Below are 15,146 nucleotides of genomic sequence, written 5' to 3' on the forward strand. Positions count from 1 at the left end.
CACCGCCCCTTCTACCCAGAGTCACTGCTGCGGCCGCCGCCATTTTAGCGTTTTGTCAGAAGCGTCTGCGCCGCGAGGAAGAGTCCCTGCTGATATCCGTGCGGGTGAGAGACTCCGAGCCCCCTCCATTGCCTCTCTTTTCTCTCTTAAATCCTATCTCACTCCTTTGGGCTTCAGAGGTATCCTAGTGGGGTCGCGGCCTCCGCACCCGTCTCTGAGAGCCGACCTCGGTGCTGGGCATTGCGCGGTAAGCCTGAAGCAGCCCTTCCCCCACGACCTCCCCCGAGAATACCTTCCTTTATCCCCAAGTTGCCCTCTACCCGACTTGGCTCGGTTTCCTGCCTTGACGTTTCCATAGAGATTACCGTGCTTCCCTTAAACTTAGGAAAATTGAAACCCATTTCGAGAGTTTCTTAGGCTGTGAGACATTGTTGTCTGAGGAGTCTGAAGCCCTTCTTTGGGCACGCTTTTCCCGGTTCTGCAGGAGCTCGTAGGACAGCACCCCGAGAGAGGCGTTCCCCACTCCTGCAGTTCCTGTGGTCTCCTCAGGCCTTGCTGTCGGGCCCAGTCGCCCGTTCATCGCTTCCAAAGGAAACCCTAAAACGAAGCTATTATAAGGCCCACTTTTCCGGAAATGGTGGCTCCTTACTCGGTTGCGAGAGGAAGAGCTGATTCACAATTTCAGTAGCCCGTGCGGCCAGCCAGCAGTTAGACCTACGGTTTCTGACCTCACAGTGGCTAGGAAAGCCCAGTATCCCTAGCGCTGCGTGTATGCTCTCACTTTCATTTCCATTTTCGTTAGAAGCCATTCAACTCTTATCAAACCCTTTGTCTACTAAGGATCTGTTACATTTTCTGTTACATTTATTAAGGGTTCTACAGCCGGTATTGTAGCAGGCCTCCTTATTTCCACTTTCCTTTGATTGTTGTGTGGAAGTGGGCGTGTGAGAGAGGGAAAACTGGAAATATTTGCTAGAGTGAAAGGAGGTGGCAATTTTTTTTTTCAACAAAAATTTTTAAGGTCTTTTGTTAGAAATATTTTCTTCTCACACAGGCTGTGTCGAGATGGTGAAGCTGTTTATTGGAAACCTGCCCCGGGAGGCCACAGAGCAAGAGATCCGCTCCCTCTTCGAGCAGTATGGGAAGGTGCTGGAATGTGACATCATTAAGAACTACGGCTTTGTGCACATAGAGGACAAGACGGCGGCCGAGGATGCCATCCGCAACCTGCACCACTACAAGCTGCACGGGGTGAACATCAACGTGGAAGCCAGCAAGAACAAGAGCAAAACCTCCACCAAGTTGCACGTGGGTAACATCAGTCCCACGTGTACCAACAAAGAGCTTCGGGCCAAGTTTGAGGAGTATGGTCCGGTCATCGAGTGTGACATCGTGAAAGATTATGCCTTCGTACACATGGAGCGGGCGGAGGATGCAGTGGAGGCCATCAGGGGCCTTGACAACACAGAATTTCAAGGTGAACCACCCTCTTTGGGAAGAGGGCTGAACACACTCTATGTGCAGAAAATAGGTTGGATAAGTGAGGGGAGAGGTTTAGGGGTACAGATAGAGCTGTTGGCTGGCTGATGGTGAAGCGTTGTGGGTGATGGACTTAAAATGGAGAATGCATGGGAATAAGAGACTTTTAACTTAGACTAGTCCCTGGGGAAAACACCACATGGCTTTAGTTTGGAACTCCTAAAGCTTTATTTTATGTCTGTTAGTGCAGAAATCCTTTCCTTTGATTTTCCCAGTACCCTTTTCCCTCCGTTTTTCTTGGTAGTAGAGCACATTTTGGTGGTTCACTCTGAATTTATTGCTTCAGTCCAGTATCAGCGTTATGCCTTATTTTACATATGAAGAATGTGACAAAAGCGTTTTAAGCAATACATCTGGGAGCAGAATCCCTGTTAAGCTCCCTGCCTCAGCCCAGCTCCTAACTTCCCAGTAAAGATAACTAGTTATTAAATAACTAGTGTTTTGATAACTAGGGTCTTTAAAGGGCTGTTGTTCTTGTTGCTTTTCTTTTATGCTTGTACCAAGAGGTTCTGTTTTGAGGATGAGGCCACTCCAGAATAAAAGTCTGATTTCAGGAGTTTCTGAGGAGGGAATATTGGGGTTTGGGAGCAATAATGGCAATGCCTTTTCACTGTTTGAGGGTGGACTCAACATCCTTGGTGAATAGAGCCCTTAGATGGGTGTTATCTTAGAGCCTTGACTAGATTGTTAGTGTACTTAGAGGGCTGCATGAATGATGGTATGAATTGTTGCTTTATTTGGAAAGTTTTATCTTTTCTTAGTTTAAGATGTGAGCTCCTGTGGCAAGTGTCAATCAGGAAGGGTGAGTGTAGTAACCATGGTGAGTTACTAAAACTCTTCTCCTATCCCACCACCCCCTTGTGTCCCTGGTATCAAAAAAGAGCCTTTTCTCCTTTGTAAGTACTGCTTAATTTTGGGGTATTCCCACAACTTGCTACATTTTTAAACTATATTTCAACCTTTTTAGCCCAAACAAGGTAGTTACTGTTTCCTTTTCTGAGTACTCTCTTGTCATTGCTCCTGTTTTGTGTGTTTATTTCCCTTAGATTGGACCTTTCTTAGAGCTGGAGGTCCGATCATCGTTCCCCCAAGTTAACCGTGCACTGTGTTGTGGGTATTGCTGTGTGTTATTAAAGAAAAGTGTCACTAGTCTCTCAGGTCTAGTTTGTTTTTCTTTTTTAATTGGTAAGTTGAGAATTAACTTGCTGTCAACAACTTAATTGGGAGCAAAGGCTGCTTTTGTGGAGGGTTTGTGGTATCTAATTTTTGGACTCTTCTCCACTTCAACCCAGTCACTTGAGTGGATGGGAGAGTCGTCTTGTAGCAGTTACATGTGTACGGGGAGGCCAGTGTGTACTGACTCTGGACAACCTGTCCTTATGGCGATAAGTCATTAACTTTTGGTATGAATTGTAGGCTCTCTGGTGCTGCCTATGCTTATTTATATTTTCGCTACTTAGTATTAGTCATTCTCCTTATTGTTTAGTAGAGTTCTTCGTGTTTATGGAGTAGCAGTATTTATCAAGATGGTCTTTCAGTTTCTCTGTTTTGGGTGTATTCTCTATTGTTTGCCCATTTTAAAGACATCTATGGTAAATATTTTTAGAGTTAGTTTCTTTTCCTGGCTTTGGAATTGACACATCCTTAGATCAGGGCTTTAGTTATTGACCTTTATGTCATGAATGTGCTTGGTTAGTTCCTTGGTTGCACCTGTTTTCTTTGGTTTTGTTAGGTGCCAAGGTGTCCCTGAGGGCAAATACCAGAGGGACATAGGTGAGCACTTTAAAGCATTTGAGCACCTAATTGTGTATCTAAGTTCTTATCCTGTAATGTGTCTACACTTACCAGATGTAGTGTTTACAACAGGAGTTTTTGGGGGTAGTTTGATCCTTCCACCTCCTTTTTCCTTTTCTAGCTTCCCAAGACTTTAATTTTGCATGTGAAATTGTCTATTTACCAATTTCTGTAATGTTAGATGAGTAGATGATCTATCTGTTGACTTTCCTCTGTAACCATTTGCTTTGAAACCTGCATGTTTTGGTACATTGTAGCCAATTGCATTAGAAGTTTTTGCTGGAATTTTGCTTACCAATAAATTGGTAGATCATGTTAGGTCAAAACTGTTTCTGTGAAAAGATTTAAACCTTAAATTTCTTCAGAAAACTTTCTTCCTTTGTTAAGTTTTCAGAAGTAACATTTTTTGTTTCTAGAATATAAATTGTAATATTCAGCAAAAGTAGTATTAAGTATGTGTTCTTGCCATCTCTCAGATCCCTAGTTTAAGGAGAAAAAGTACTTTAGTCTTGTTTAACTGAATTATTTGATCCGCTGATACTACTGGTTATTGTCCCTTTTTTCTCACCTCCCTCCCCTTCTTCCATGTTTTTCATAACATTTTTAAAAATTATTTTGTGAATTGCCTGTTCTATTTCTTTAGACCCTTTCAGGCAGTCCCTAAAGTTAGTTGTCAGATTGTAAAGAATCACTGTTAGAATGAGTATAAGGACCAGCAATTTAAAGGACTCTGTTAAAGGGGAAGGCAGTCCTTCAATGCATTATGATTGTCCCTTTCTCCCCAGTTCATGAGTTATTTTCCCAGAAATCTTGAAACTTGCTTTTCACATTCAGTCATGGATCAGTTCTGGTTTATATTTTCTACCAGTAGTAATATTCAGGTCTTACTCTCTTTGATTTTTGGAGTGGGGAACTGAGGGCCTTTGTATTGTCCTGCTTAATGAAATCATTCTTGATAGTTAAGATTGGAAATGTGAGAATCTTGTGGAGCACTGATAGTTTCTTTTGACATTGGTTAGTTGTTCAGAGTAGATTTTGTCTAGTTACTTGGCAAAGGTTGAGGTGCTTATTTTTGGGCACAAGCATTAAACTAGTGTTAGAGCTGAAACATTTCTTCATCTTACTGATCTTTGCCTGAAACCAGGTCATTTTATTGAATTTATATAGTGGACTTTCTTTTTTTTTTTTTTTTAACTTAAAAAAAAATCTTTTGTCAAAGAGTCCTGCATAGAGTTGTCTAGATAAAGTCATTGCTATGACCAGTGTCTGGGGTAGGGGCGGGGGCTTTGACTAAGAGTGATAGCAACCCTTCTTGCGTCTGTTTCTTCAAGGCAAACGAATGCACGTGCAGTTGTCCACCAGCCGGCTTAGGACTGCGCCCGGGATGGGAGACCAGCGCGGCTGCTATGGGTGCGGGAAAGAGGGGCACTGGTCCAAAGAGTGTCCGATAGATCGTTCGGGCCGAGTGGCAGACTTTACCGAGCAATATAATGAGCAATATGGAGCAGTGCGTACACCTTACACCATGAGCTATGGGGATTCATTGTATTACAACAACGCGTACGGAGCGCTCGATGCCTACTACAAGCGCTGCCGTGCTGCCCGGTCCTATGAGGCAGTGGCAGCTGCAGCTGCCTCTGCCTATAATTACGCAGAGCAGACCCTGTCCCAGCTGCCACAAGTCCAGAACACAGCCATGGCCAGTCACCTCACCTCCACCTCTCTCGATCCCTATGATAGACACCTGTTGCCGACCTCAGGAGCTGCTGCTGCTACAGCTGCTGCTGCTGCAGCAGCCGCTGCTGCTGTTACTGCAGCTTCCACTTCATATTACGGGCGGGATCGGAGCCCCCTGCGTCGCGCTACAGCCCCAGTCCCCACTGTTGGAGAGGGCTACGGTTACGGGCATGAGAGTGAGTTGTCCCAAGCTTCGGCGGCCGCGCGGAATTCCTTGTACGACATGGCCCGGTATGAGCGGGAGCAGTATGCGGATCGGGCGCGGTATTCAGCTTTTTAAAGCTTGAGGTGAGAGCGGTGGGGTGTCCCCTGTTCTGGTTTTGTCATCCCTCCTGCAGCTTACAGGCTCCAGTTAGGCTGCCCTGCTTGCTTGCTTTTGCGGGGTTAGGGTAAGGTTACTAGCATGGCAGAGGCTAAGGGAAGTCCTTAATTACTTAACTTTTTGAAATATATAAACATCCTTAGCCCTCATGGCTATTTTTCCAGGGCTCCTAGTAGTGGGAGTCAATCTGATGCTATTTGTGCCTGGAAAAACTAAGAATGGTGTGATGAATCTTGGATCACACCTATGTGCTGTAATTGAACTGAACCTGGGACCCATATATTTAGACTGAGGTGTGCTGTTTCTCAGAGCCTTTGTTGAAATTCCTAGGTGTGCGACATTATCAAGGTTTGTAAGTTTCCTGTTCTGCTTTGTGCTATGTGAAAGGTCTGATATGACCTAGAGTAAAAAAAAAATCCATAACTGGTTAAGTAGTCCTCACTGCTCAGGTCCCAGTTACTGTGAAGACCTACCAGGTGGCATCATCTTAATCTTGAAGCAACGTTTTTCTGACATTCCTGAACAGTTCACTCCCTGTGAGCTTTATAGAAAAAACTTCTTTGATGGTAAGTTGGGACAGAGAGAAGAAAAGGTACCTTTTAATTAATAAAGCTTTCAGTAAGGAGTCTGGGTTATAGATTCAAATCCAACTTCTCCACTTAGCTCAGATTCATTCCCTGAATAGAGTGCCCACCCCATTGTTCTATCTTTGAATCTGTCAAAAGAGCCTGTTCATTTTTTTTTTAAACTGTCTCACAGTGTTAACTGGTGGACATCCTTTCCACTTCTTCAAAGTATATGGTGATATAAATATGAATGAACACCAGGGTTGGGAGCTTTGCCTTAAGCAAATTACTCCCTTCATCTTCCCACTAATTACCAACATTTAATACTCTTGAACCAGCTCTACCTTGAGTCCTCTGGCTTTTTCCTATGCTATATGTTTTGAGCCTCATGATCCATTTGGCTCTACTTGAGTATATTCTTTGTGATGCTTGCCAGCTTTGGGCTCTAGGTATTTTGAGTTTGCTGTTGTGTTAAACGGTGATTCTCAACACCCTTTGTCTTAGGAAACCCCCAGTTTCCAGTATGTCCCAGACATTACAGTGATCCTTAATTTTGTAGTGACAGGGTGAGTGATACTCTGTTATCTTTCAGTTAAGGCAGAAGGTATGTGACTTGCCAGAGATTATTGGATAGGAAGTCACTGATAGGGCTGGAAAAGAAACTTGAATGACTTGGTATGTAGCTTACATATGCCCTCCACTACATTATTCCCTAGGCCGAGTTGGATGCCCTCAGGTCTTTAAAGTTTGTTCAGTTGATGCTACTTTGCCTAGACCTTGAATGATTTTTAACTTGGACCTTGGTACTAAACCCAGATTCAAACATAGTTTTGACTTCTACCCCAGAGGGCTATATGGAACCTTTTTTTCCCCCCTGGCCTCCAGTGACAATTTGTGACATGGAATCACCTTTTCTGAGGAATGCTGATGTTAACATCAAGAGAAATGAATTATCTTTGCCTACACTCATCAAAGAATGTTTGCTATTTAATTTAGAGAAGGGCCTCAGTCTGGGATTGCTTGACTTTCCCAGTTTCTCCTCTGGCCTTTAAGCTCATTTCACTTTTAGAGATTATTGTGATACTGGGGATGGGTACAAGTAAAGTTAAAAGGAGTGTCAAGTTACCAGACTTTGTAAAGATGTTCTTTGAAGTTTTAAATAGGAAGCCCTTTTGAGCTTTGCTGTAAAGCCCCTGTATTGTGCTCTCTTGCAGGTGGGATGTGTGTGGGCTGAAATTCCGAGCTGCGGTTGTGCATGAGAATACACCCTTCGTGGTACCCCATCTCCGGGACGTTTTCGGCTCTGTACGTTCAGTCCCTCAGGAATCGTGGACCTTAATTTGCCTTGCTAAGTTCAGAGGAGTTCTTCCTTTCCTCTTTCCTGCCCATTTTCCTGTTCTTCCTGTTCTTCAAAACTTCTGTAGTTTCCCATTTATGTTCTGTTCTCCCAGCAGGCCTCATTGTGTGCAGAAACTGTGGTGGGGGGTGTGCTGTCTCCCTGCCTCCTGCTTCCAGTGGGTGTTGGACTTGGGAATGACCTTTGTGAGCATGTCACTGCTCCTGAGTCTTTTTGGCCCAAAGGCTTGTGGCGGGTAGACACATAGAGTTGGATCACTTTTTTTTTTTTTCCCCAGTGAAATAAATGGTTTTTCAACTTAGGGTATGTGTGCTTTGAGAGCGTTCTTGCTGGGGCTTGTGTCTGGATTCTTTATTTGTCCCTGGAAGACAAGGGGAGGCTATAAAGTTTGACATTTCATCTCTGGGTGAATATCACTACATTTTTTTTTTTATCGTAGATAGGAATTAAGATACCAAAGGAAAAACCCAGGCAGGTAACCTTATTCCAGTAAAGACTTCCACTAGTGCACCTTTGTAATAAAACCAACAACTTGATCCATGGTTTCAAGATGTAGGTCTTTCCTTGCTTGAGAAATAAATCATCACCTACCTCTTAATACCGTTGCAGCCACTCAGTCAATACATCTAGCTTGATTTATTTCCAAGATACAGTTCTAGGAAAAGAAAGTATTTGAGAGAATAGGAGATCAGCTTTCAGTTTTCATGTCAAATAGAAAAATAAAATCGTGGTTCTGTCAGCATTCTGCTGCTCATCTAGGCCAGTAAGGAACACCTTTTGATGCCTTTCACCATCTATTTTTATAGCTCTGCCAAAATCCAAAGAATACCCTAAATGGTGTGACTAGCACCTCATTACTTGTACTTAACAGCCTTTGAATGATAGGCCCAGAAACAGAGCCCAGCAGTGAGCTTTAGATTATTTAATAATGAACATGGGGGTGAGCGCAAAGAACCACTGCCTCTCTTAGTTCCATGTTTCAACAGATGGTCTTCCAGAATTTTTTTTTTTTTTTTGGTCTGTATCTTGGCTCTAATTTTAACATACCCAGGAGGCCCGAATGTAGGACATTTTCTAGAATCATTCATTCAACAAATATTACCTACCATACCCTTTAGTAAAGGTGGGTTGTGGTGATGGGAAATCAGAAAAAGGATCTGGTCTTTAGTTAGGTGATTTCTCAGATTTTCTACTTAAGTTTGTACCTTACTGGTTCTCCTTGGTCGTTGGCCAAGATGGAAATAACTGTATGGATACAATTTATAACTACTGACTGCTTGCTCTATGTGAAACCCTGTGATAGGTCTTTTTGTGTTAATTTAATTCAACCATTTTCTGTCAATTATATTTTATACCTCTTACTCTCAAAATACAAATAGTTGCCAGTGATTATGAAAGCAGTTCCAAGAATGCTATTGGTAGGGTTAAGGGGATTAGGGATGGGAAGGGTTACTAGCTCCTCCAGATGAGAAGTGGTCAATAACAAGATTATGAGTAAAGTGTAAATACTTTCCCTTTGTCTTTATTAATCTGCTTTGGCTAGGTTGGTTTTCCAGTGCCACTACTTAGAGGGTGGTGCCCACTTTGATCCCTTTTTCTCTGAAAAGATGGACCTATCACTCTTTGATAATGTTATCAATACACCCTTTGGTCTGATAGGTGGAGTTGGAAAGTTTCAAAAGATAGAGACTAACAGTATTCATTGATTGATAATTTGAGTGATCCTTTGCAAGATACTGTTTGTTCTAGGTGCTGGGTACAGTTCTGGAGCTTATAGGCTAAGGGGGACAAAATACATAATGTCAAATAGAGAATTTTTGTTTATATGGGAATGGTGGGAGGCTTTTCTGAGGTGATGGCACGTCATAGTCCTGTATGGGAGTAATACATTTTTGTTTTATAAAACATGCTGTCAGGTTAAAAATTTGAAGGGAGTCATTCCTACTTTCTGCTCTGAGAGCGTGATCTCCCTGTAACAGACCACCTAAGAGTACTTTTTCATGACTGCCAAAATCTGGGCTGATTTAATGCTACATCCCTACGATGTTTTGTAATTATTTACTTGTTGAAAGGCAAAACACTGTTAAGAATAGTGGGAAGATTGTGAATTCTAAAACTATTTAAATTGGATTTCCTGATATTTCAACGTAAAGTTTTTTGAAATTAGTGTTGTCTTTAGCTTCTAGTCAAGTGTACCTCTGAGTTGAGGCCACATAATCTGGTATGTGTAATGGATAACATACTGCTTGTCACTTAGGAGTCCCATGGTAGTTTTTCAAGAGTAATGCTTTCATAATGCTGATTTTCTGTAGGCTTCCATCATTCATTATATTTAGTAAAGTGGGTTAACATCTACCATAGAGCTGGCTTTGTAGTTCATAAAGTTCTTCATTAGTTGCCTACTCTATGTAAGTCTGCATCTGGAGAATACACAGATGAATAGGGCATGGTGCCCATCCTTACCTCGCCTCTGTCTAGGCCTTGGATGTACAGATAATTGGTGTATCACTGGAAGTCAGGTGAGGATGGGAATGATCATACTATCTATAGTGTTGACATCTGACCCAGCTGACTCTGGATAGGTCACAGGACAAAACAGTTTTCAGGGTGATAATTGGGGCTTGATTTGGTGTTAGACCTTAACTTTGACTTAAAAGTCTTCCAGGCATCAAAATAGGGGTTGACGTGGGTGAATGCCCAATTAAACCAGGCTCCTTAGCCCAGAGCTACATCAGCACTAAACTACACTCTAGGGGTGCAATAGTGAGAGGTAGAGCATTGTGGGTTGTTTTTTGTTGTTTAAAAAATAAGATAGCAGGAGAGGGGTAGAGAGAGTGAGAATCTCAAGTAGGCTCCACAGTGTCAGTACAGAGCCCAACACAGGGCTCATTCCCATGAGCCTGCAAGATAAAGACCTGAGCCAAAACAGTGAGTTGAATGCTTAACTGGCTAAGACACCCAGGCACCCCTAGCATTGTGGTAGTAAGTGTTGTTGCAAACTACTGAAGTAAAGTTTTTGCTTAATTCTGGTGTTTTCCATGTGGTCTCAAGCTGAGGCAAAAAAAAGTATTCCCCGAATAATGACAGTAGAAGGTCCCAGGAGTACTTTTCTTCTCAGGGCTTGGAGAACTGCACGTAGTGTAGGTTGAAACCGGAGAAAGTAGAATTCTATAAGGGAATGTCTCCAGGACATTTAAAAAATTTCCTGTATTTTAATATTTTAAGGACATTTTTGGTTCATTTGAAGAGTTCAGAGCTGAATTACTGATAAGTACATGGCAAATAAGTGAAAAACAAGTGTTTTACAAAAACTTGTAAAATATGATTCTGGGGCTCAACCTAGTCCTGATCATGGCAGCGCTGAGTACTTAGTAAAATAATTATCTTCTCACTAAATTAGGAGAATGGGGAAGTGTGGATGGGTGAGTAGTGAGATGTATAAGAGCAAAACTCATTCTATAATATAAATTAACATAATTTTTTTAAAGTTTATTTTCAAAAGCATCAGGTGGAGAGGGGCAGAGAAAGAGGAAGACCCAGAATCTGAAGCAGACTCCAGGCTCTGAGCTGTCAGCAGAGCCCAATGTGGGGCTCAAACTAACAAACTGAGATCATGACCTGAGCTGAGGTCTGCTGCTTAATCAATTAAGCCACCCAGGAGCCCCTAAAGTTTATGTATTTTGAGAAAGCGTGAGTTGGGGAGGGGCATAGAGAGAGGGAGAGAGAATCCCAAGTAGGCTCTGTACTGTCAGCACAGAGCTTGATGGGCTTGACCTCGAACTGTGAGATGACCTGAGCCAAAGTTGGGCACTTAACCAACTGAGCCACCCAGGTGCTCCAACAGATAAGTTTAAAAGTGGTAAATGGAGAATAGTGACCATCTTATTGAGTCACATAAAGGTAAGAACAGCTAAAAAGTTGTTCCTGGGAAGGATGAAGTAAGAGATTTATTAAGTTTTGTGGTGCTAACAGCTTCTGAAGATGATGGCTTAACGCTCAGTGAACCTTCTCAACTGACAGGACCTGGGGCTTGTGTTATTTGTGTTACTTTACTAACAGGTAAATAGCACCTCAGATGCAAGGCAGAGAAGACACCAAAGAAGGACATGTTAGCTAGTGGTAAGTAAACCTTAAAAGTTGAATTGAGCATTTTATTACTGCTCCTGTTTTGTCTGGTTTGCCAGGGCCAGCGAGGGAAGCTGAGTATTCTTCTTTTGTCCACCAGGGCTGGTCCTTTCTCTAAGGGCTGAACCTGCTGGTTTCATTGAGTACCTTTATGCAACATACTGACTTGTTCCTACTCCATTATGCAACAAGATACGGTCTCTCAATTTCACTATGTAAGAAATGTTAAAATCAGATGTGAGGGTCGGGAGCTTCCTTAGTATAGAACTTCACCTCTTACCTATTTCATCTAAGCTATTGCAAGAGGAATGAAGATAGTTTTTACCCACTGGCTTGAACAGGAGTGGGACCTTCTGATTTATTTATAGATTTGAAATGGATTGGAGGGCAGACTTTAGTAGTGAACAAAGATGTTTTTCCTGGAAAGCCAGAGAAGCAGCCTGGGAGCTGAGATGCCAAAAAACATTTCCTGAAGAGTTTCACCATGGTACCATCTATAAAATAAAGACGGCCTGGCAAAGATCGGGAACCAACTTTTGAATATATACTTCAATTTAAAAAGAAGTGCAAGGGGCTTGGGTGGCTCAGTTGAGTGTCTGCATCTTGATTTGGGCTGAGGTCATCATGATAGCAAGGTAGTGGGATTGAGCCCTGTGTTGGGCCTCCATACTGAGCACAGAGCCTGCTTGGGATTCTCCCTCCTTTTGCACATCTCCTGTCCTTGCTCATGTGTTCATTTGCTCGCTCCTTCTAAAATAATAAAAGTTTTATTTTTTATTTTTTTAATTTTTTTTTTAATTTTTTTATTTCTAGGAGAGAGAGAGAGCGAGACAGAGCGAGACAGAGGGAGACAGCATGAGCAGGGGAGGGTCAGAGAGAGAGGGAGTCACAGACTGAAACAGGCTCCAGGCTCTGAGCTGGCAGTCAGCACAGGGCCCGACGCGGGGCTCGAACCCACGAACCGCGAGATCATGACCTAAGCGAAAGTCGGACGCTTAACCGACTAAGCCACCCAGGCGCCCCTAAAATAATAAAAGTTTTATGGAATGAAATTAATATGAAGTTATAGGATTATATATTTAATCAATTCTTACATTTTCCCCACATTTTAAAATATCTGAGGGGCGCCTGGGTGGCTTAGTCGGTTAAGCGTCCGACTTTCGCTTAGGTCATGATCTCGCAGTTCGTGGGTTCGAGCCCCGCGTCGGGCTCTGTGCTGACTGCCAGCTCAGAGCCTGGAGCCTATTTCAGAGTCCGTGACTCGCTCTCTCTCAGACCCTCCCCTGCTCACGCTGTCTCTCTCTCTCCTAGAAATAAGTAAAACATTAAAAAAATTTATTAAAAAAAAATATCTGAATGTATTTTGATACCATAGTTTAATTAGGTGCCTTGGTTTTAGTGGTATGTAAAGTAATGATGCACCTAAAAATCAGTAGCATTTTGTATTCAGTGAAATATGGGTACATTGCAGGAGTGCAAGTATATGTTTTTTATTTAGAACATTTTTTTAAATGTTTTTATATATTTCTGAGAAAGCATGAGCAGGGGAGGGTCAGAGAGAGGGAGACACAGAATCTGAAACCGGCTCCAGGCTCTGAGCTGGCTGCCAGCACAAAGCCCAACGCGGGGCTCGAACCCACGAACCATGAGATTATGACCTGAGCCGAAGTCTGATGCTTAACTGACTGAGCCACCCAGGCGCCCCTAAAAATTTTTTTTTAAACATTTACTCATTTTTGAGAAACAGCATGAGCAGAGTAGGGACAGAGAGAGAGGGAGACACCGAATCCGAAGCAGGCTACAGGCTCCCGGCTGTCAGCACAGAGCCAGACGTGGGAGGGTTGAACCATGAGATCATGACCTGAGTCGAAGTTGGACACTACCGACAGCCACCCAGGTGCCCCTGTATTTTTTAAAAGTTTATTTTATTTTTGAAAGAGTATACACATGAGTAGGGAAGGGGCAGAGAGAGGGAGAGAGAGAATCCCAAGCAGGCTCCGTTCTATGAACACAGCTCATTGCAGGGCTCAATCTCCTGAACCATAAGATTGTGACCCAAGCTGAGATAAAGAGTTGGATGCTTAACCGACTGAACTACCTAGGTGTCCCTCTTTTTTTTTTTTTAAGTCAATAAGTTTTTAAGGAATTTTACAGGTGATTCCTTTCACTGTCAATCACCGTAGTTCCTCCAAAGGCAGAATCCTAATCTTCAAAATAGCCCCTTTTCTTCCCTTTATTTTCTTCTTAAAAAATTTTTAAATGTTTTATTTATTTCTGAGCGAGAGAGAGATAACGTGAGCAGGGGAGGGTCAGAGAGAGAGGGAGATACAGAATCCGAAACAGGCTCCAGGCTCTGAGCTAGCTGTCAGCACAGAGCCTGACGCAGGGCTTGAACCCACGGACCGTGAGATCATGACCTGAGCCAAAGTCGGACACTGAACTGACTGGGCCACCCAGGCACCCCTTCTTTATTTTCTTAAGTTTATTTTTTTGAGTGAGCTACAGAATGGGGTAGGGGTAGAGAAAGATTGGGAGACAGAATCCCAAGCAGACTATAGGGCTTGAACTCCTGAGACACAAGATCATGACCTGAGCTGAAACTAAGAGTTGGACACTTAACTGAGCCACCCAGGCACCCCTAAAATAGCCTTACTATTTTTTCTATTATTTTATTTTAATTAGTTAATTAATTAAAATGTTTTTTTATTTTTGAGAGACAGTGAGCAGGGGAGGAGCAGAGGGAGAAGGAGACACAAGCTGAAGCAGGCTCCAGGCTCTGGGCTGTCAGCACAGCCTCACTCGGGGCTCAAACTCAGACCATGAGATCATGATCTGAGCTATAGTTGGTTGCTTCAGTGACTGAGGCACCCAGGTGCCCCTAAAATAGCTCTTTTAAAAAGAACCTTTTTGTTCAAATCACAGTTCACTGTCAGTCCAGAATTCTTTTGGTTGGGCTTTTTGGATCTCCACTTGAATATGAGCATACTTCAAGAATTCCCTACCTGTACTCTTTTGAATCTAACTTCTGTACTTTTGGGCCCTAGAAGTCAAATTGTAGGAGTTGCACTGATTGCCATTTTGGCAAATGATCTAAAATTATTATCGCTTAATGTTTTTAATATTGAAAAATCTTATTACTGCCACATTAACAATGGAGTGCGAGTATATCTGTAAGCTGTACTTTTTTTTTAGTGTTTATTTTTGAGAGAGAGTGCATGAGCAGAGAAGGGGCAGAGAGAGAGGGAGAAAGAATCCCTTAACAGGCTCCATTCTCAGCGCAGAGCCCATCATTGGGCTCAATCTCAAACCCGCATGACCTGAGCAGATTTCAAGAGTCAGATGCTTGACTGACTGAACCACCTGTATTCTTAAGGTGGAATGGCATTTTACATTTTGGTACATGTTGTCAGGTTCTCAAAAGTTATTTCAGTTTATGTATTCCGACCAGCAAGGTATGAAAATGGTTCCTTAAACCGTGTCTCAGTTCATTTGTTGATCTTTTTCAAACTGATAGTTTAAAATGGTATCTTATTATAGTTAAATGTGGCATCCATTTTATAAGTGAGGTAGATCTTTATATATATATATTTTTAATGTTTTATTTATTTCTAGGAGAGAGAGAGAGAGACAGGGTGAGCAGGGGAGGGTCAGAGAGAGAGGGAGTCACAGACTGAAACAGGCTCCAGGCTCTGAGCTGGCAGTCAGC

At 42.6% G+C, this 15,146-nt stretch overlaps 1 protein-coding gene across 2 annotated transcripts; it reads left to right on the plus strand.

Moving 5' to 3' along the window:
* Positions 1-25: 25 nt before the first annotated feature.
* On the plus strand, positions 26-7,616 carry RBM4 (RNA binding motif protein 4). Of its 2 annotated transcripts, XM_077771402.1 has the most exons (4): positions 26-104; positions 1,055-1,477; positions 4,665-5,358; positions 7,173-7,616. In XM_077771402.1, exons 2-3 carry the CDS (start codon positions 1,066-1,068, stop codon positions 5,348-5,350), a joined length of 1,098 nt encoding a protein of 365 aa, XP_077627528.1. In that variant the 5' UTR covers positions 26-104; positions 1,055-1,065; the 3' UTR covers positions 5,351-5,358; positions 7,173-7,616. The 2 variants fall into 2 exon arrangements, with proteins under 2 accessions (XP_077627528.1, XP_077627529.1); XM_077771403.1 differs by lacking the exon at positions 4,665-5,358.
* The last annotated feature ends 7,530 nt before the right edge of the window (positions 7,617-15,146 follow it).

The sequence above is a fragment of the Crocuta crocuta genome, unplaced genomic scaffold (assembly GCF_008692635.1).
Source record: "Crocuta crocuta isolate KB4526 unplaced genomic scaffold, BGI_CrCroc_1.0 scaffold647, whole genome shotgun sequence".
NCBI lineage: Eukaryota > Metazoa > Chordata > Mammalia > Carnivora > Hyaenidae > Crocuta > Crocuta crocuta.

Coding starts and splice junctions, on each gene's coding strand:
- RBM4 (XM_077771402.1), top strand. CDS start 1,066: ATGGTGAAGCTGTTTATTGGAAACCTGCCCCGGGAGGCCACAGAGCAA. Junction 1,478..4,664: donor TGACAACACAGAATTTCAAG/GTGAACCACCCT, acceptor TGTTTCTTCAAG/GCAAACGAATGCACGTGCAG.